We start from the raw sequence: 21203 nt of genomic DNA on the forward strand, positions 1-21203 counted from the left end.
AATGCTTTTTACAATGAATGCCACTTATGCATCTTGGTAAGTCTCAGTGAGTCGCAGTACTTTTTCAGGAGGCCACCTGCAATTGGGCCATTAGGACCGATTCATTTTCTTGTCATTGTTATGCGCGTGGAAGGAAACCGGAGAGCGCCCCGATAAAACCCACGCGTATATATGGGGGCGGTAAGCGCACAACGCCGCCAACTCATTTTGGCCACGCTGGCCCGCTCAAGTGAGCTCCTCCACCGCACGCCCCCCACGCTCTGCTCCGTTGGCGTCACCAGGAATCAGTCTCCCGGAGGGAGTGGACCCGTCGTTCCTCGCAGCGCTGCCGGAGGACATCCGCCAGGAGGTGCTGCAGAACCAGCTGGGAATCCGTCCGCCCTCGCGCCCGCCCGGCGGCGCCGGCCCCTCCTCCTCCGTGGCCACCGCCGCCGTCCCCTCTTCGACCGCCACCACGACCCAGCAGGGGGTCACCGAGGTCAACCCAGAGTTTCTCGCCGCACTGCCGCCCTCCATCCAGGAAGAGGTAGGTGTGGAGTGCGGTAGTGTTGTTATATAAGCAGCCTTCCTGTTTTTTGTACTGTCTTATTTATGTGCACTGTCGTGTCTTATTGTACTGTCTTGTATGTACTGCTGTATGTTCGTCTTTAGTTTGTGTTGCGCCGTATCATGTGCGTTGTCTCCAAATTGCCCATTTTCCTGGTGCCGTTTTGGTCTGCGTATTAGCGGAATATAGTTTTATCACCAGCATAAATTTTACTTGAAATTTTAATGATCAATTGAGCAAACGACTGCATCAACAATCCATTTTCATCGGTGTTCCAGCCCTGCCAGCCATCATCCAGAGAGCGAGTGGCGGCAGTATTTAAGCATCCACGTGCAACCGCGACCGGTACCTTCTCGTTAACCCAGGTGCTGGCGCAGCAGCGCGCGGAGCAGCAGCGGCGCGAGATGGCCGCCAACCCCAACCCGGAAGCGCCAGTCGACCCCGTGACCTTCATCCAGACGCTGCCGTCGGCACTGCGTCAGAGCGTGCTGGCCGACATGGACGACAGCGTGCTCGCCGTGCTGCCGCCCGACATCGCGGCCGAGGCGCAGGCGCTGCGTCGCGAGCTGGAGGCCCGGCACCGGCAGCTCATGCAGGAGCGGCTCTTCTCGCACAGCAACTCGTCGGCGCTCTCCGCCATCCTGCGCAGCACCGGTGAGCGGGGCGGGGGGGGGTGGGCAGTCGACGAGTCGTGATTCGTTGCCGCTAGCACCGCTAGTGGAAACCATACGTAGGCAATCTTGGTAATCGGAGGAGCGGGGGAAGAACAACAAACTTAAACACAAAGCAGTTCAAAAAAAACATTTGTGATCACTGCTGCCCTTGCATTGCGAATGGCAGTCGTCAACAGATGGAACTCTTGACCAGTTGCTCTAGCTGAACGCACGTGGAGCGTGTCGATGATCGCCTATGAAAACAGGGTTTCAAGTTCCGCTTGCTCTGTGCCTCCCTTCCCCATTGTCCACACCACAGGGCTGACAGGAAGGCTGAGCGGGAGCCGTGGGGTGCAGTACACGCGCCTCACAATGACCCGCGGAGGTGGATTCCAGTGGGGCAACAGCAACCAGGCCAGGTGGGTGATACCTCCAGCCTATCCCCCACACCTCTTTCTCGTTTCGTCGTCATTACCTTCCCGATGCACCATGCAATACAGAGGCATCAATGCAGGTGTCAGCGTGGGCATCGTTGTGTGTGTTAGAACACATTGAGAAAATTAACATGGAGAGAGAATAAATATAATATCCACTGCTTGATGAAGACTTCGTTTTCTGCCTCACCAGTCTCGTCCATTGGCTATCATCCTTTCTCGCCATGATGTGGTCTACCCAAGCCCACTTTATGTTCCTTAACAATGTGATTTTCTTTTTTGCATTAGTTCCCCGATCCGTGCGTTCCGCTATCCGTCTCTGGGTGTATAACAGCTTGCTTAATTTGAATGCGAGCTGAAATAAACACACCGGGCTCCTCCGCCACGCACGTTGCGGCAACAACGCTGGACCCGATCAACCGTTACTTTGCAATCCTCTTTGGCGAAACAGAACGACAGCTGCCAACACCACGGACAGCTGGCTACGCCTGCGCGGGCGCCAGCTCCTGGATCACGAGGCGCTGTCCTGCCTGCTGGTGCTGCTCTTTGTGGACGAGCCCAAGCTGAACACGAGCCGCCTGCACCGCGTGCTGCGCAACCTGTGCTACCACACGCCGACACGTGGATGGGTCATCCGCAGCCTGCTCTCCATCCTGCAGCGCAGCAGCGAGAGCGAACTGTGTCTCGAGGGTCCCAGGTGCTGCCCCATTGCTGCCATGATCACTATCGCTTACGCCCGTCACCACCAGCACCACCGTCTTCGCCACCACTGAACATCGCCCCCGTTGTGTTCAGTTCTGCCGCCATGCTGCCACCTACGGTTCTGTCGCTGTCACCGCTGTCTTTACAGCCACCAACCATCACCGCTGCTCTCTTCACCATTTTCACTTTCAACAAATAACACCCCCGGCAGTCCTGCCACCACCACCGCCACCACAGCCTCCACTCACGCCACTGCCGTCACCACCGTGGCAGGCATCACCATCATTACAACTGCCACTACAAGCCACCACTGTCGCCACTGCCCTTGCCACCATCACAACTACCGTCACACAGCGCAGTGCCCTGCACGATGTGCTTAATTCCCCACCGTGTCTGACGGCGCAGGCAATCGTCTGACGAGAAGGGCAAGCGCAAGTTGAGTTCAACGCACGACACGCTGGAGGGCCGCGGCACGATCTCGGCCTCCACCGGTCAGCTCTCGTGGCTCTCGGTCTCCATGGACGCCGCCCTCGGCTGCCGCACCAACATCTTCCAGATCCAGCGTGGCAGCGCCAGCTCTGGGAACAGCGGCGCCGGCAGCGGGGCATCGCAGGGTGCCGGCAGCGTGTGCGTCACGCCCAGCTGCGCCGGAAGCGGAGGAGGAGGCGGCGGAGGAGGAGGCGGCGGGGGGTAGCGGCACCACGACAATCAATGCGGCGCCAGGCACGCCGGGCGCCGGCGGGAGGAAGCACTCGGACCGGCACAGCGCCGGCTGCGGCACAGCGGTGCACATCCACCCACAGGCGGCGCCGGTCGTGTGCCGTCACGTCCTCGACACGCTGGTGCAGCTCGCCAAGGTAAGCACCGCCAGGCTATCTTGCCGTATATAATACATTATATACTCATGATTAGATACTTGTGTTATCATTGTAAAACATTTATGAATCTATGAATCATTGCTTCCCTTCCGCATTTGCCTTGCCGATCTCGTTTGTCCTACCTTGTATGATCTATGGGGCCTATTGAAGTAAATTAGGCCAATTGAAATAACTTTAGAAGCCGTTCTGTAATACATTTTCCATGACGCAAGGTATTTTACCGCTCACTGTGCGATTCGCAGGTCTTCCCGGGCCACTTCACGCAGATAAAGCCTCGCGAGGGCTTCCCCGCCGGTGACGACAAATCTTCCAAACTCACCATCTGGGGCATCGGCAGCGGCGCCACGCCCGGCGGTCTGTCGGGCGCGCTGGTCTCCCCGTCGAACGCCTCCTTGGGGTCCTCGGCCTCCGCGGCCGCCTCCCCGTTCGCGTGTCTCCCCGCCAGCATCTCCACCGACTTCTGGGACCTGCTGGTGAAGCTGGACAACATGAACGTGAGCCGCAAGGGCAAGGCGTCCGTGCGGGCGCTGCCGGCCGGCGTGTCCGAGTCGGAGTCGGGGCAGAGCAGCCTGGAGTCGTCCCCGCTGGGCCAGCTGCTCAACATGCTGGCGCACGGCACCATCCGTCGCAGCTCCCTGCTCACCGAGAAGCTGCTGCGGCTGCTGTCGCTCGTGTCCATCGCGCTGCCCGACGGCACCGGCGCCAAGGCCACGGAGGTTCCCACGCCGCACGCGGTGCCGGCCAGCACGGGTGAGGGGCGCCAGCGCGAGCAGTGGTTATTTAGGGTCGTTGGGAAAATATGTTGAAGTGTTTGTTCTAATATTGATTAGGTTTTTTTTGCACTTTTAAATCTCTCAAATTGCGCTACAGCATTACTTGGTTGTCGTCGGAGAAAGATGTTTGATTTGGAATTAAATTGGCAAGCAGTGCTCCTCCATGTCAGAGAGCAACTCTGTAAGAGGATTTTGTAGAATACATTCTGAAGACAAATCTTGACTTAAAGCTTTCGTGACTGCAGAAATTCATATTCTTTGGGTCTTTCGGTAAAGCCACGTGGCTTTACCGAAAGAACCAAAGAATATTCTGAAGTCACTTCTTCAATGAAAGTATTTTATACACCTTTTTTTATTAACCGGGTTTTGAGCATTTGTAAATTAATCGATAATATTCTCGTGGCTGGAATCGAGCAAATGAAGTGAGAACCATATTTTTATTGTCAGCCGTTGGTGACCAGACCAAGAGCATTAACTTCCTGAGATACCAGTTGAAATCGCCTAAGACCCAGACTCAGGCCCAAGTTGAGCCCCCTTTGCCTTTGCCCACTCACAACCGTCGCTCATGTTTTTTTGTTCCGAAGGCACGTCGGCAAGCACGGGCGCCAGCAGCAAGCCAATCGATGTCGGGACGGAGGTCGCTTCGCCGGCGATGTCTTTTGACTGCACCGTGGCCCACGTCGGCCTCACCGAGAAACAGCTGCAACTTGCTGTCGATGTGAGCGTCTGGTCTCCTTCTTACCCCTCTGTGTCCCCCTCTAGGAATGTGAAGATCTAACCCTTAGCTACCTTTGCCTGGTACCAATTCACCTGTTAGAAGAGATCATAGATCGAAGCGTATACACTACGTTGCAGGCAGTAACGTGCGCTGCAAACGACATGGGCGTTATACACGAGACAGTACGGTGAAAATGCGAGCGTACAGAATCATTCGGCACCAATATATAATGATCTATTATTGATTCAACTCAAACTTGTACCCCGACTCGTGACAAGGAGAGAATGGCGCTTGTCATTCATACCTCCTTTATTTAACCAAAACCTTGCATCTTCACGACTTGTGTGTTAGTTTAACACGTAGGCTTTCGTGACCAATATTATTCATAATCAACGTTTTTGGGTTTAGATCGCGTTATTTATTAATGTGTCGTAACCCTCCACCACCCGACACGGCCAATCAGTAAAAAAGTGTCACGTTGACAAAAGACAAATAGTTTATTGCTTTAGCCCACCGGTGTGTTGAAGCGTGAAACCACAACATTTACAATTTTTGAGTACGACGTTTCGTTGGTAATTGCATCCAGCGAATTGCCCGATGATGCTGGATGCAATTACCAGCGAAACGTCGTACTCAAAAATTGTAAATGTTGTGGTTTCACGCTTCAACACACCGGTGGTAGTGAACTATTTGTCTTTTGTCAACGTGACACTTTTTTACTGATTGGCCGTGTCGGGTGGTGGAGGGTTACGACACATTTATAAATAACGCGATCTAACCCAAAAACGTTGATTATGGACTTATGTGTTAGTTTATGCAAGCCAACGTCTGGCTCTCGTCGTGTTATATTCGTCGACTCGGGTCATTAATTTGTATGCGTGTCACCCGGGCCGCAGGTTTTGACATCACACTCCTGCTCGGAGGAGGGCCTGGAGGACGCGGCGAATCTGCTGCTGCAGCTGTCGCGCGGAGACGGCCCCACGCGGGACTCGGTGCTGCGCCTGCTGCTGTTTGGCGCACGCCACCTCGGACACACCATCTGCCAGCAGATCGGTGCGGCCCACAGCGCTCCACCGCCATGCCACCTCCACCACAGAATCCGACCCAGCCATTCCAACTCGCCCAACTTAACACCACATATGCCAACAAACTACCCCCCAATACCCACCACACTTCCCACTCAAACACCTCCACCAAACTCCTCACTCCACCGCTGCTCTTCCCACCCAACCACCCCACCACCACAACCCTGCTTTCCCCACCCAACCACCACGTTTCCCACCCAACCAGCTCCACCACACTTCCCACCCAACTACCATGCTTCCCACCCAACCCACCACCACGTTCTCTTTGGTTTTTTCGGTAAAGTCACGTAACGTCACGTAACGTGACTTTACCGAAAAAAAACAGTATGGACCCTTGCAGTCACGAAAACTTCTAATCTAGAATCACCACCACGTTGCCCACTCAACCACCTCCACCGCGAACCTCGCCACGCCCGCAATGACCCTGGCTGTGGTTGCCCCCCCCCACCCACATTTCTCCCCGCGCCGTGGGGCAGGCATGCTGCTGGCCGAGTTGCGCGAGTACAACCTGGAAGCGGCGCGCAAGCAGCTGGAGGAGTGTGGGCCCCCCGAGGCGACGAGCACGGAGGAGCACCCCCACGCCGCCCGCATGAAGGGGCTCATGATGAGCAGGTGCGCCCTCTGCCTTGGCTCGTTGACTCTGTTCGTGGCGTTAATCGGTCGTCTGGCTTGTTCGTGGTAGCTGTTTGGTTCGTTTGTCATGTCCGTTTTTGGTCTATCGTCTTGTTCCATGTTTTATTCAGAACGGTCACGCGCGTCCGTGTGGTCGTTTGTCGTGTTCGTTCAACACACCTTGCGCAAGCGCTACCGTTACCAATTATTAAACATTTCCAAGGACGATTGCATATGCATGTACCTTTGATTCACGCAGTTAGCTACGTACGGTGCGAAAAAAGCTCTGCATGCGCACATTATAAATAATGGGTGGGCTTACCTTGGACATTTCCAAGTGCACACAGTACCAAAACAAACATCAAGATATTAACGCAAATCATCTCGAATAGGACACCTGGACAGACTGCTCAGCAAAACGATTTAAATCTGCCACTCCTTAGGGAAGGCGGGGGGTGGGGGAGGGTGTGGAGGCACGAGGTGGTTAGACAACAGCAATGGTGTTACGGTGTGCGCGCGGCTCTGACCGTAACACGGAGCGCGGCGGCGTCATCTCGCCCCTCCTCGGCAGGTTCGACATGTCGGAGAGCGTGGTGATCGTGGCCGGCAACAAGCGGTCGCTGGCCGGGCGCGAACTCCAGCTGCCCTCCATGTCCCTGCTCACATCCAAGACGTCGAGCCAGAAGTTCTTCCTGCGCATCCTGCAGGTCATCATACAGCTTCGCGACGCCGCGCGGCGCGCGCACAAAAAGGCCAAGCAGAGCGTCCGGCAGAGTGAGTGGCTGAGACCGCCGAATGACGGCCTTGCTGCACGTGGTCGCGTCGTGGGTTGGTTGGCTGCCGCGGTTGTTAACGGTTTGCACGCTGAGCTTGCAATGCAGAGATTGGCCGGCTTGGTTTTATCTTGCCGTCTAGCGAGGTAGTTGAATCAATGGGTAACTTTCTAAATCTTCCCACCCCCCCCCGCCTCTGGCCCACCCAGCAATACACCACAATGGTGGGTGGGGCAGGTCATTCTAGATTGCGATGTCATGTCATCCAGCCTATTTAATTTAAATTTTAAAGTGGAATTATGTATCCTTTTGGTATTGAGTAGTAATAACTCAGAAATAAAGTATTAAGTAATGATGTACGAGTTAACATTGCAAACTTGTGTTCTTGATTGTTCTTAATATGACTGAAATATGCTCATTGCACTCAACCACAAACACACATCCCGCCCTTGCAAACGCGCACACACACATGAAAACATACTTACCGAAACACCCACTGGCACGCTATCGCGTACACACACTGCCAAACACACCTGCATACACGAACACACCTGCATACACGAACACACCTGCATACCCTCATTGTCACACACACTCAACATACGAACACCTACAACTCATCGGCACACGCACTGCAACGCACACACACCCACGCTCACCCTACCCAAACACCCCCACGGTCACCCGATCCACACGCACACACACACCCCACCCACACGCACACACTCACCCCACCCACACACATACACTCACCCCACCCACACACATACACTCACCCCACCCACACGCACACACTCACTCCACCCACACGCACACACTCACCCCACCCATACTCACCCCACCCACACGCACACACTCACCCCACCCATACTCACCCCACCCACAAGCACACACTCACCCCACCCATACTCACCCCACCCACACACTCACCCCACCCACACACTCACCCCACACACACGTACCCACGCTCACCCCACCCGCACTTACCCACACACACGCACACACTCACCCCACACACACGTACCCACGCTCACCCCCCACCCGCACTTACCCACACACACGCTCGCCCACGTGCAGGTTCGTCGAGCCTGGCGACGGCGAGCAGCATTCAGGCGGCCGTACGGCAGCTGGAGGCAGAGGCGGACGCCATCATGCAGCTGGTGAGGGAGGGACAGAGGCACCTCCGCCAGCAGCAGCAGCAGCAGCACGAGGCAGCGGTTAGTCTCCAGGCCTGGGCGCCAGCAAAACCTGCGGGTCCATTGGCCGGTTCACGTTTCTGTTAACGAAATTTATGCGGTGCCGGTTTTTTTCTCTTCCTCTCCCCCCCGCGGTAAATGAGCGTTAAATTATGAAAATGCAACCGAACGTATTCCAAGAGGCAAACGTCCCTCGTCCCGTAGATGGCTCGCGCAGACCTTGCGTACAGCGCTGTCCGATCGATCATTTGAAGCTTCGTTAATTAAGAAAGAAAGACATCATTGTCTCGGTCAGGCGAGTTCTCGTTGCACTTTGAGCAACATGCCGTCGTCACCCACCGCATTGAGTTAACGAATGGAATTGTCGTGATCTTAGCATGGTCTTTTGGGATCGTCCGCATGTTTTAAAAAATTAATTTTCTCAAACTTTCACCGCACACCACTGCGGAGGGAGATTCTTCACTTGAGCTCCTGATGATGCCTGCGGTTGTGCATGGCGAAAGTTCGAGAGAAGAAATGCTCAACATGTGGCCTAACACCAAAGACCACGCTTGTAATCGAAGTTACTGCTAAAACCTGCGTGTATTGTAGGCTTTTACTGATGGACGGAGCTTCGAACTTGAGTCTGACAGCCCGAGACACTCGGCCTCGTGTCTGTCTACAAGATGGATGGACGCTTGCTTTTGAGTTGTCTTTAAGTAACACTGCGCTGGACAAACTATCCCGACGTTGGTGGCACAGATAAAGCCCAATTGTTTTATTTTACGCTCCCAAACGCTCTTTAATTCGTAACGATTCCCGACGAGAAAAAGGGCCAAATTAAACGCAAATCTACGTTACGCATCTCCTTGCGCGACCCTTGGGCAAACTGCTGCTGCGGCTTGCATTCTGCAATCTCTACACGGGGGGGGGGCGGTGGCTTTAGCCTTCGCTCGGCGTGAAGTTGTTGTGACCGTCCCTTGGTTTTGTTGACTCGTGTGCGTTGACGACGACGACTGTGGCGTGCGGCTGTGAGGGCCGCGCGTTGTGTTGTTGGTGTCGTGAGCACCCTCTGGCCGCGTGCCTCCTGGAGGAAGACGCAGACCAAATTGTCCGTGGCATCTCCTGCCGAAGCACACACGTGCAGGCTGTGTGGTCGCGCGCGCGTTGTCCGACACGCGAGTGAAGCTTTGTTGGTGAGAAAAACACGTTAAAGTAGATTTCGATTGAAAGCTTCTTTCGTGACTGCAGGGATTCATCTTCTTGGTTCTTTCGGTAAAGTCATCACGTAGAATGGAAATAATAAAATGATAAAAATAAAACATAATAAAATAATTCTCACGATGTATCGGCCACAACGCAAGCAGCCGTCCTCAGGTGGAGAAACAGGTCTGTCGAGTAGACAGAGTCTGAATGACACACCCCACGCTTGGAGTGTCTATTAAAGCTGGGATGGAAGGGAAAGAGCGCCGCAGATATGCGATTAGTACGTCTTGTGAAATGCGTAGGAGGTTTGGCGGGGGGTTTAAAGTCATATTATGCCCGTGCATTATGCAGGATTAGCAGCATAAAAGGGAGGGGATAGGGGTAACATTAATAAAGGGAAGGAATGTTAATAGTATGTAGCCGCAGTAACTGCATTGTGGCCGAAACGTCGTGAGAATTATTTTATTATGTTTTATTTTTATTATTTTATTATTTCCATTCTACGTGACTTTACCGAAAGAACCAAGAAGACGTCAAAGTAGATGTTAGCGAGTGCCGCCAATAGCAGACGCGCTACTACGTCAAGTCCGTTATGTTACACCAGCACTTGAGTGCGACATCGCTGCATTGAAGTTGTGTTTAAAGAGTACTGCAGTCCCCCGCTCTTAACTGCTGAGTACCGATGAGCTGGAACTAAACAGAGCGGGGTGTCGCACCCACAGGTGTGACATTCGAGAACCAAAAATATCATACCCACCTGGCTTTGACATTCCTCGTCCTCGAAGACACTGGTGGCGGAACCATCAATCGCATCAGACCATCAACTTCAGGCCAATACACACATCTCCTGCATGAACTAAAATAAAATAAAAAGCGACAGTCGCGATTGTGGCCTGGCAACTCAAGCTAGAAGACCATGTAGTGTTCCCACACTGTCCTGTGCTCCTTCAACGGAGGAGGGGGAACAGCAAAAAACAACACGAATTCTTAACTCTTGAAGCCCTCTCATCGTGGCCAGCAGCAGACCGCCACATTGGCATTGACCTCCTGTACCATGTTGCCGTCATGCGCAAGAATAGAGTCGAACATGGAAAGAGCTCTGAGCGGCGATGACACGGGATGACACGGGACTTTGACAAGTGGAGGCGTTGGGTTGCCCTCGGTGTTAGTGGCACGGGGCAGACAGGGCTATACCTAATAAATAAGTTGCACGGCTGTGGCAGTACTCTAGAAAGTCACTAAAATGTCATTCCTTTTCTGCTCTCAAGGGTGAGTAAGTACCAAAAATTCCCCGTTCCAAAATGACAGTTAATTTTTTGAGATGGCGTCACTTGAGCTGGAGAGCTTCGTGTGATGTCAACTCGCTGTGCAACTTGGAATGTAAATGATAATTCTCAGCAATTCGATATTTCCGAGGACAAATGCGTTTTGGGAAAGCGTTCCGAGATTCCACGCATGCTCAAGGGTTGTGTCTTCCTTCACGTTGTTTTGTGGTGGCAAGGCAAGCCGAGAGCGAAGTGTGACTGTTCGGTGCTTACGCGAGTGGACGTTTATTCGCCCGTTGTGGTGGTGGTGAGCGCCGTTTGCCGAGGAGGGCGTGCTGTAGGCAGGGGAGGGCGGTTGACGTTCACACTCTTGCCCTTTCGTCGGCGTTAATTTAGGACAAAGGTGAGCGCCCGTCGAGACTTCGTAAGAGGTCGTCCCTGAGTTTACAAAGCGGATACAATGTGCATGTTAGTGTAAAAAGAAATCAAAGCTACTTCGTGAACGGGTAAAATTGTCGACCGCGACGGAAGGAGCCTTCACCGCTCGCGTTGGTTGATGTGCGGACAGCCGGAGGCGGGGCAGGTGGAGGCATCGTCCAGGCGGGAGGACTCCCCCATGGAGGTGGACCAGCCGTCGCCCGCGTCCCAGGATGCCGCACAGCAAGGTTCGACCCCACCCTTACCCCCACCACCCTCCCCTCCCTGCCACACGTGTGGCCCACGCAGCGCCCCCCCACACCCTTCCGTGGCGTCACCAGGGCAGCCTCTCTCCCCAGGCCAGTTGAGACTTGCCTGGCATGCAGGTGTTCGTTGGTCAGGATTAATTGTTGGTATGGATTTTTATAGCGTGTAAATTTTATCTCGAGAGGCGTTACGGGAAGTGTGGACATTTTATTGAAAAAAAGCAGCCACGGCTATTGTAGGTCTGTGAGCGTCTATGGGTATTTTTGAAAATGTGTATGGATCTATGGGTCTTTGTTTGTGGGTTTCTCTGACTCTTTGCTCGCTTCGAGTTCGTGTACAGCAAGGTTCGTGGAGAGTGGGTGATATGAGAAGGGAGAAGTTGGGAGAGTTTAAATCAATATCCCTCCTTTCCCCAGGACTACCCGTGTCCCACTTTCTCCACCGTATCTCACAATTGTCTGCTCTATAAGCTTTTATTCTTCTTGTTGTCGCTCACCCTCTACAGACACCGCTGCAGGCGCAGCAGCGGGACCAGCCGCAGGCGCGGCAGCAGCAGGAGCAGCTGCTGGCGCCGGCGCCGCAGCCGGTGGTGCGGCAGCGGCGTCGGCATCTCCGGCTCCCCGGGCGTCGGAACTGAAGGACGAAGACGAGGAGGACGAGGAGGAGGACAAGAGTTCCGAGCTGCCGCGCCTGAGCGTGCAGCTGGACCTGGAGGAGCTGTGGGACATGCTGGGAGACTGCCTCAAGGAGCTGTCCGATTCCCACGACCAGCATGCCGTGCTGGGTGAGTCTTGAACCGTTGAGGAGAAGTGTGTCCTCATTGTGACCGGTGCAGAGCAGTGTCCGGCACTCGCATCGCCGGCCGTTGTATGGAACGCGCTTTTGCCGGAGGATACGGACGGACTCCATGGAATGGCTTTCCAAACACAACGTACAGTCGTACATTTTAAAGGCAAACTGATGGGGCCGTACGAATAAAGTAATGAATCACTGCGCTAAGTGACAAGTGATTGTGTCAACCGAGTTAACCCTCGCTGAAGTTACAAGACTTAACACAAGAGGGGGTGATGTTTGGCAGGTTCTATTCCCTTGTTCACACAACTTCAAACCGGTTTCGACTTTTGCGAGCCTCATCGGTCACGTGTGTGTGTTGGTCGTCGCGCGGCCCCACAGTTCTGCAGCCGGCGGTGGAGGCGTTCTTCATCGTGCACGCGACGGAGCGCGAGACGAAGCCGCCGGTGCGCGACACGCGGGAGAGCCAGCTGTCGCACATCCGCGACGAGGCGCCGCCGCTCTCGCCGGCGCCCGTCACGCCCGCCTCCCCCTCGCTGTGCGACCCGTTCTTCGCGCGCGAGTCCTCCTCCATGACCATCTCCTCCAGCCTTCCGCCCGACACCCAGAAGTTCCTGCGGTTTGCTGGTGAGTTGCAAGAGTGGGTGGGGGGGGGTGATGGGTGGGGGGGGGAATCTTGTTAAGCGAACCCCCGCACCGCAATGATGGAGATTCCACCGATTTAAATGTAATTTTTTAACCAGATTAACTTCAAATTAATTTTTAAAAAATGATATTTCAAATCTTTTATTTTTATAGTCGACGGAACAGTGCATAAGCCTGCTTGGGGAGTTGTCATCCAGCACTGGAGATTGCTCATGGCTGACGATGACGACGACGACGATGTGTGGTAAACGCCCGTCTCTGCCGCGCACAGAAACCCACCGCACGGTGCTAAATCAGATCCTGCGGCAGTCGACGACGCACCTCGCCGACGGACCATTCGCCGTGCTGGTCGACCACATCCGCGTGCTCGACTTCGACATCAAGAGGAGGTGACGACGCTGCCCGTGCCCCGCCTGTTCTCTCACCCCCGTGCTCCTGCTTCTACTACACCTGTACTCGTGCTCCTGGTTATACTTCCTCCGCCTGTCTTTCATTATTGTGCCTACAGCTGTGCGCAAACACCAATGTGTCCTGCATATCTGCTCTTGTATGCCTACGCCTGACCTCGTGGTTTGACACCTCTATGTGCACGTCTTCACATCCGCACCTGCACACGTACCCTACACGTGTGTGTACCTGCACATTGTGCTGTTGTTAAACCTGAACCCGTATTGCCCGCCCCGACGTTCGAGGTTACCTCTTCATCGTAAACAAACTTCACCACTGCTCTTGCACCGCTCTGTGCTCGTACCCCTGCCCTCTGTCTGCAATCACACCCCACTCTCCGCCCGCGTGCGCGCGTGCAGGTATTTCCGGCAGGAGCTGGAGCGAATGGACGAGGGGATCCGGCGCGAGGACCTGGCGGTGCACGTGCGGCGCGACCACGTGTTCGAGGACTCGTACCGCGAGCTGCACCGCCGCACGCCCGAGGAAATGAAGAACCGCCTGTACGGCAACGCTCCACGGACCTGCGCCGGCATTCTTGTCGCTTACCGCGCGTTCCAGTTTGTCTCTCTGGGTATTGCTGGTTGTGAAAGCCGTCCCCCCCCCCCCCCCCCCCCTGGGGCTAGTTTCTACGTCCGCCAATGCCGCCTTTGAACACCTTGGTAGTAAGATAACTTGCGACCCAAGTTGTTAGGTGTATTTTGCCTGCTTGTTTTTGAAGCACATCAATGCCCTGGGTGGCGTGCACCGAGAGACCCGGAGAGGGGGCTGATAACCTGCCAGGGCACTGAGCCCACCCCCCCCAGCTGCCTTGAGAGCCTGGGTTTAAATCGTTGTTTCATCCGCCTGTGATTTAAGGGCTGTGAGTTGTTGGTCTCGGCCTGGTCACCAAATGACTGCACAAAAAACCCACGAGGTTTAGTTTCGTTTGTCACTTGAGCAAAATTCTACCCTCCGAGGACTTTTATAAAAAAAAAATCCGATTGCCATGCATCGAACAAATGACCTCTTTATAGCAAGGCAAGGTGCATCACCACCATCCAGAATGAACACGAGGGGCGATGTGAATCCACGCTGCAGTCGTATTCTTTATTTGTTTAGACTGGAGGAATCCGATGATCCGCGAAGCTCTTTTTCGCAGATGTCCTACATGGGCGGGTCATTGACGCGCGTGCCTGTCTTGCCAGGTACATCGTGTTTGAGGGCGAGGAGGGGCAGGACGCCGGCGGGCTGCTGCGCGAGTGGTACACCATCATCTCGCGCGAGATGTTCAACCCCATGTACGCGCTGTTCCGTACGTCACCCGGCGACCGCGTCACCTACACCATCAACCCCTCGTCGCACTTCAACTCCAACCACCTGAGCTACTTCAAGTTCGTGGGGCGCATCGTGGCCAAGGCGGTGTACGACAACCGCCTGCTCGAGTGCTACTTCACGCGCTCCTTCTACAAGCACATCCTGGGCAAGCCTGTGCGGTGAGTTGCGCTGTGGCGGCGGTCACGATATATCGCCCGCTCGCCGTAGACCGCCGAGAACGTCTTTTCCGCCAAGGCCTTGCCAAGACGATCCGGCTCGGCTCGGGAGGTTGGGCGCGCCGGGTTGTTTGTCCCTCTGTCAACGGTCGCTGACGTCGCATGCAACGAATGCGTCATAAACGCCGCCTCTGGGAGCCCTGCGCTGCCCTCGTGCCAGATTCGGATGTCTTTTTGTGTGGTCACCGTATCGCGGTTTGGGTTCCGGTTCGGCACAAATAACCGGTGGCAAAAAAAACACCCTTGCCACGAGCGCGCCCCCCCCCCCCCCCGCACACTGGCTAAGCTCGGATGTGCCAATATATCAGGAGTGTTGACGGTGGTTTATAGTGCGAGCTTTTTTCATCACGCGAACGGTGCGGTGGGTGCGTGGGCAGGTACACGGACATGGAGAGCGAGGACTACCCCTTCTACCAGGGCCTCGTCTACCTCCTGGAGCACAACGTGTCCACGCTGGGCTACGACCTACCCTTCAGCACAGAGGTACCTGGCCGACCGGCCACCGTCTCCGCCCTCACCTATTGTGTAGAGCCTAAGAGTAATTATTCTGACAGCAAGCACTGCGCTAACTTGATGAGTGCCGTGCGTGCACAAGAGTCAATCGGCAGCTCGCGTGGGGTGGGGTACAGTGTGGGTACTCCAACCTCCATAAGTCTCCTGGCCACTAGCAAAGTAGCCCAACATACCCTTGAAAGGCTCTTTCTAGAGCTCCCTGTGCAGGTGGCTCTTCTGCCAGCAGTGACGTGAGCAAGCAATTTCAGGGCTGCACCTTTATACCTTTGTTTTGACCTGAAACTTTCGTGACTGCAGGAATTCATATTCTTTGGTTCTTTCTGTAAAGTCCGTAGATAGAAAATAAAAATAAAAAACAAAACAAAAACGTCGTGGGTTTTTTGTTGCAACGTTTGTGTTCCGATCGAAACGTTGTGGGTCTTTTTATTTTCTATCTACGTGACTTTACCGAAAGAACCATAGAAGATTATTCACGCTTGAACTGTTATAAAGGAGGACGTGGGCACAGGCACTGCTACTTTTCCCACATTTAAATATTCGGCACCCGCGTGTAACCCCTCCGCTGCTGGATGACTGCGCGCTCCCCACGCGTCCCAGGTGGAGGAGTTTGGCGTGTGCGAGGTGCGGGACCTCAAGCAGAACGGACGCAACACCACCGTGGCCGAGGAGAACAAGCGGGAATACGTCCACCTCGTCTGCCAGATGAAGATGACCGGTCAGTCACCGGCATCGCCGTCGGGGAACTCACGTTTTGTTCGCCACCGGGCGCGCACTATCCCACAATTCGGCGATGCGGGCTATCGTAGGGCGTGTGCAGTGGGCAGAGATGCGAGGTCATCCGCTGCCAATGCCGTTAACTCCACCGCACCCTCACCTCTGCCAACAACATCTTTCTGCAACTGTTGCACGGTTGGCGGCTGACTGCCAAGGTCTGCTGTGATGGTCTCGAATTGGCTTCATGGCATCCCCCGTGATCTCGGCGACCGGATCCGGTGCAACTACACTGTCAGAACTTTTTAATCTCAACCAGAAATGTTCTGTCCCGGAGGACCACTCAGCCATCTCATATCGGTGGCTTTGTCTTGTAACAGAGTGCAGCATTGTGACAAAAATTGCACCTCTTGAGTTTTTATAAATTGGGTCACTTGAAGGGACCAGAACAGTAGTTCTGTGATCTCTCCTTCTGCGGACCGTTCTTTGCCACGCGGGGGTTCCGCGCTGCTCTGCGACTCCCTGAATGGACAAAAAATATATTTATATTGGAATTGAATTCGAGGAATCGGCGTAATTCGGTCCGTGCGTGGTTGTTGCCGCGTGTGTGTGCGCACACCACGCGACGCAGGAGCGATCCGCAAGCAGCTGTCAGCCTTCCTGGAGGGCTTCTACGAGATCATCCCCAAGCGACTCATTTCCATCTTCACGGAGCAGGAGCTCGAGCTGCTCATCTCCGGGCTGCCCACCATCGACATCGACGACCTCAAAGCGCACACCGAGTACCACAAGTACCAACCCAACTCGCTGCAGGTACCTGTCTTTGTCGCCTTCCCCACCATTCCTCGATCATTTGCATCATCGGCCATAATCTGTGGGTGTAGGTCCTCGCCCCTCCACAAGCCTTTGCCATCACGGTCCTGTGATGTATCAACCCGCATTGCTGATTCTATCACTCCATCGTTCAGAGAAATGCTTTTAAAGTAGGTATTCTTTGGCTGATATAAATTTTCACGGGATAAGCCACTTCGTTGAGCTGCCATTTGTGGGCAGGTCTCTTCTGAAACGGAAGCTTAATAGCTCAGTGGGCTTTACCTGGGAGAACAAATAGTATTTTTTTTATACATTTGCTTACCTTTCCTATGCTTTGCACTCCTATCGTGTTTTTGTATTGTAACTTTTTGACCTGCCCACTTAGTGGACATCTGGCAACCATTTTTTCGATTTAAAGCTTTCGTGACTGCAGGGATTCATCTTCTTGGTTCTTTCGGTAAAGTCACGTAGAATGGAAATAATAAACTAATAAAAATAAAACGTAATAAAATTATATCATTCTCATGTTTTATTTTTATTATTTTATTATTTCCATTCTACGTGACTTTACCGAAAGAACCAAGAAGATGAATCTGGCAACCACTCTATCGTTATTCTCAGCCCACCAGCCGCCATCCCAAGGACACTGATTTTTTTTCATAACAGTCAGAATGATGTCTTTAACCTGTTCCAGGACTCGACAGCACATGTTACAATCCATCCCAGTACATCAGGACTTTCCTGAAAATGGAGTTTTCAAACTCGGTGTTGCTTTCCCGGATAAACGATTTGACGGTCAATTCCAATCGACGCCTCTCTAACCCCCAACGCCTGTGCCCCACCACCGCCGTCTTGCACGCAGATCCAGTGGTTCTGGCGGGCGCTGCGTTCCTTCGACCAGGCGGAGCGCGCCAAGTTCCTGCAGTTTGTCACGGGAACGTCCAAGGTGCCGCTGCAGGGCTTCGTGGCGCTCGAGGGGATGAACGGCGTGCAGAAGTTCCAGATCCACCGCGACGACCGCTCTACCGACCGCCTGCCCTCCGCTCACACGTGGTACGTGCGCTCGCCCGGGGGGCTGTCCCGATGATGGGAGTTTAAAGTGTCTTTTTCGGGAAAAAAATATGAAACATTAGCAAATAATGCAATAAAAATGAATAAAAATTAAAGAATAAAAATGACGACGTTTCGGATTTTTATTATTGAATTTTTATGAATTTTTATTTCATTTTTTACCTACGTGACTTTACCGAAAAAACTAAGAGTATGAATCCTTGCAGTCACGAAAGCTTCAAATCTAGAATAAAGCATTAGGTCGTGTGTCCATGGCAATCTCGTAAATATTGAGCGATACCCGAAACGGTTTTGGCTTCACCCCATTTTTACACCACGTACAATAGATAAATAATATTGTAGCCTATTACAATACCCTTAACGCTATTATGATTATATGGAGTGAAGCAGTGACGTGGCCGTTAATTTGCTGCAGGGGCTAATGCTGCACTGCACTAGAAACCCGACTACCTGAGTTCCATTCCTAGCCATGGCTAAATGAGTGGCAAGTATTATCAGAACCTCGAACTAGCCCCCGTTTGACGGTCTAAAGTCCCCGTTTGACAGTCTATATCTGGCACCTTTATCTAAATCCGTGCTCTCTCCCTGTGTCTCGTGCAGCTTCAACCAGCTGGACCTCCCCGCGTACGAGACGTACGACAAGCTGCGACACATGCTGCTGCTCGCAGTGCAGGAGTGCTCCGAGGGCTTCGGCCTGGCCTAGTCATCACCGGCACCCCCCCACCCCCCCCGCCTCTCGTCCTCCCGCTGCGACACGCTCGCTCGCGTGAGCAGGAAGAGGCGGCGAGAGAACTCCTCGCCCGCCCGCTCGCTCGCTCGCCCGCTCACTCGGCCGTGCGTTTGTAGCCCTCGATCTCGTCCATGCCCCCCCCCAAGTCGCGCCGAGCGGGGAGGGTGGTGGTTGGGAAGTGTGCGTATGGAACCCCACCTGACTCAATGCGGGCAGCAGGAAGGGAGGCTGTTGTGTTGCCGACACGATGTGCAGGTGGAAGGAGAGGGATCTGTTTTTTGACGCGAGACGAGGGTTGTGGTGGTTAACCCCCTATTGTGCATGTGTCATCCGTTGTGCTGCATATAAATATATATATAAAAACCCACACGCGCAGGCAGAAGCACATAGCGCTCGCAATCGTGTCACGTTCGCTCTTCACGCAAAAAAAAAAAATGGAAGTCGTCCGGCAATTTAAAAAGAAAACTCGAGAAAAAACAAAAAAAACATTTCACTCGCATTTATGTATAAAGTCCCCTCGATAAACCTCGCCGCCATGTTTCCCACGTAAGTTCACATTTGCAAAGCGACTCTAAAAGATGAACAATAGACAAACTATACTATAAAGAGTAAACACTTGTAAATAAGCGACAGGCTTCGTTATAGAGTGTGAGACCGATAAGAGGTGGGGTGGGGTGGGGGGGTAAGTTGTCGGGCGAGAAGTTGGAAGTTGGGCGGGGGGGGGGGCTGCAGAAGGAGGAGCCTCACGGTCCCCTCGGCACAGCCGCGCGCGGGGATTGTGGCCGGTCGACTCCGTCGTTGGGCGCCGGCGCGGTTTTGGCGGTGACGCGGCCGTAGTTTGGCGGTGAGGGTAAGGGACACGCAGCACATGCAGAGCCACGGCCGTGCGTGAAGCGAGGAACGCAGGGGCAGGGCGGGCGGACGCCAGTCCGGAACGTACTTGGTCGGTGTAATTCTCACGTGGAATAGAAATAAAATGGCGGACGGGTCGGCTGGATTATAATCTCAAGGCACCGGCAAACCGCACTGAAACCTGTAAAATAGAATCCCACGGGGGAGAGACGCCACCAGGGAAAAGTGGGGGGGGGAGGGCGGGCACGGGTCGAGGAAGAAGGCAACTGTTCCATAATTAAGCGTTTTTTTTCTTTTCTTTCATTTTGGTATTTATTCACAAATGTTGTTTATGGAAACCTGAACGGGATTGTTGCGTTGTTGTTTTTTGGGAGAGAAACACGTTTAAAAAGTAATAACATTTGCGGTTGGATTCCAGAAGGCTGCTGCGACGTTCGCTGCGGTACGGCCAGATTTTTTGCTGTAGCCAAGCTCCCCCCCCCCCCCACGCGATCAGTCGTTGCCCAAGGCCTCCTCGACGGAGGTTGCGCTGACTTGTCGAGAGTTCATGTATCGCTATTTTGGTTTTTTCTTTTCTCTCTTGTTAGGTTTCACTTTTTTCCCAGAATGCAGTTTAAAAAAAAATCTAGAATTCGAGTCATTAAAGAATGAAGATTGAAAAAAAAATGGAACATTTGACTGTTTTGTGGCTTCTTTGTGTTGCGTGGTTTTGCCCCCCACCCACCCACCACCCTGCTCTTGTAAAGACAAGATTTCTGGATTAATGCATTTTAAATTCGCGAGCGTTTTCAAGAACGTAACCCTTTAGATTAGAGAGGGTTTACTCTTCGGTAAAGTCACGTAGGTAAAAAAATTAATATATTTTTATTTCTATAATTTTTTTAACCTACGTGACTTTACCTAAAAACCTAAGAGTATGAATCCTTGCAGTCACGAAGGCTTCAAATCTAGGGTTTACTGTGTAAAAAAGCGTTTTTATCCTTTCTGGCAATAATACAGGCGGTAAAATGTTCAAACACCACATTATGACAAGGTATCATGGAGTCTGCATTCACCAGACTTGTGGTAAATTGGGCTTTTAAATCGAGATTTAAAACATTTCTTTAGAACGGCTTTTTGTGTTTAATTGTCCTTTCCCCACACCTCCGATTAGCAATGGTTGTCTGCGTCCGGTGTGAGAGAAGTTCAGCATACACGCAAGGGCCCGAGGTGTTGTGATATTTGACGCTAATTAAAAAAGGTGCAGCCCTGCAATTGATTGCTCGCGCCACGATCGGCGAGATGAGTGTCCACTGGTTGCAGCACGGAGAGCTCCTCCGAAGGTTATTTGGCCTACTCTTCCACACCAGCCAGACCTCTTGAAATAGGTGGAAGTACCCGGCCGATCACCTACATTTCAGCTGTAATGTTAATTTGTCCCAAAAAATTCATCTGCTTTTTAATGTTTGACCGTTTTTTTTGTAAGGGTTGTTTTGCGTATAGAAGGAAACTGGAGGACTCGTGGAAAAGCTACGATGCACGAGGGGGGGGATAACGCACAGACGCTGTCACAAACACCCTCGGGGTATTGCCACCTCGCGACCACCTTTGAGCCT

At 53.2% G+C, this 21203-nt stretch overlaps 1 protein-coding gene across 1 annotated transcript in view; it reads left to right on the top strand.

Moving 5' to 3' along the window:
- Window positions 1-20279, top strand: part of HUWE1 (HECT, UBA and WWE domain containing E3 ubiquitin protein ligase 1) — a 96057-nt gene extending 75778 nt beyond the window's left edge. Inside the window, exons 65-87 of the mRNA XM_078614470.1 lie at window positions 279-526; window positions 913-1201; window positions 1520-1619; window positions 2086-2331; window positions 2742-2899; window positions 3060-3193; window positions 3457-3964; window positions 4572-4705; window positions 5602-5758; window positions 6267-6402; window positions 6974-7176; window positions 8253-8335; window positions 11390-11486; window positions 12011-12289; window positions 12679-12924; window positions 13214-13331; window positions 13749-13889; window positions 14574-14861; window positions 15296-15401; window positions 16029-16146; window positions 16774-16955; window positions 17818-18008; window positions 18627-20279. Of these exons, the coding sequence (XP_078470596.1) occupies window positions 279-526; window positions 913-1201; window positions 1520-1619; window positions 2086-2331; window positions 2742-2899; window positions 3060-3193; window positions 3457-3964; window positions 4572-4705; window positions 5602-5758; window positions 6267-6402; window positions 6974-7176; window positions 8253-8335; window positions 11390-11486; window positions 12011-12289; window positions 12679-12924; window positions 13214-13331; window positions 13749-13889; window positions 14574-14861; window positions 15296-15401; window positions 16029-16146; window positions 16774-16955; window positions 17818-18008; window positions 18627-18729 (4265 nt within the window). The 3' untranslated portion in view covers window positions 18730-20279. The remainder of the gene's footprint in view (window positions 1-278; window positions 527-912; window positions 1202-1519; window positions 1620-2085; window positions 2332-2741; window positions 2900-3059; window positions 3194-3456; window positions 3965-4571; window positions 4706-5601; window positions 5759-6266; window positions 6403-6973; window positions 7177-8252; window positions 8336-11389; window positions 11487-12010; window positions 12290-12678; window positions 12925-13213; window positions 13332-13748; window positions 13890-14573; window positions 14862-15295; window positions 15402-16028; window positions 16147-16773; window positions 16956-17817; window positions 18009-18626) is intronic.
- The last annotated feature ends 924 nt before the right edge of the window (window positions 20280-21203 follow it).

The sequence above is a fragment of the Lampetra planeri genome, chromosome 44 (genome assembly GCF_965212315.1).
Source record: "Lampetra planeri chromosome 44, kcLamPlan1.2.h2, whole genome shotgun sequence".
NCBI classification, from domain to species: Eukaryota; Metazoa; Chordata; class Hyperoartia; order Petromyzontiformes; family Petromyzontidae; genus Lampetra; species Lampetra planeri.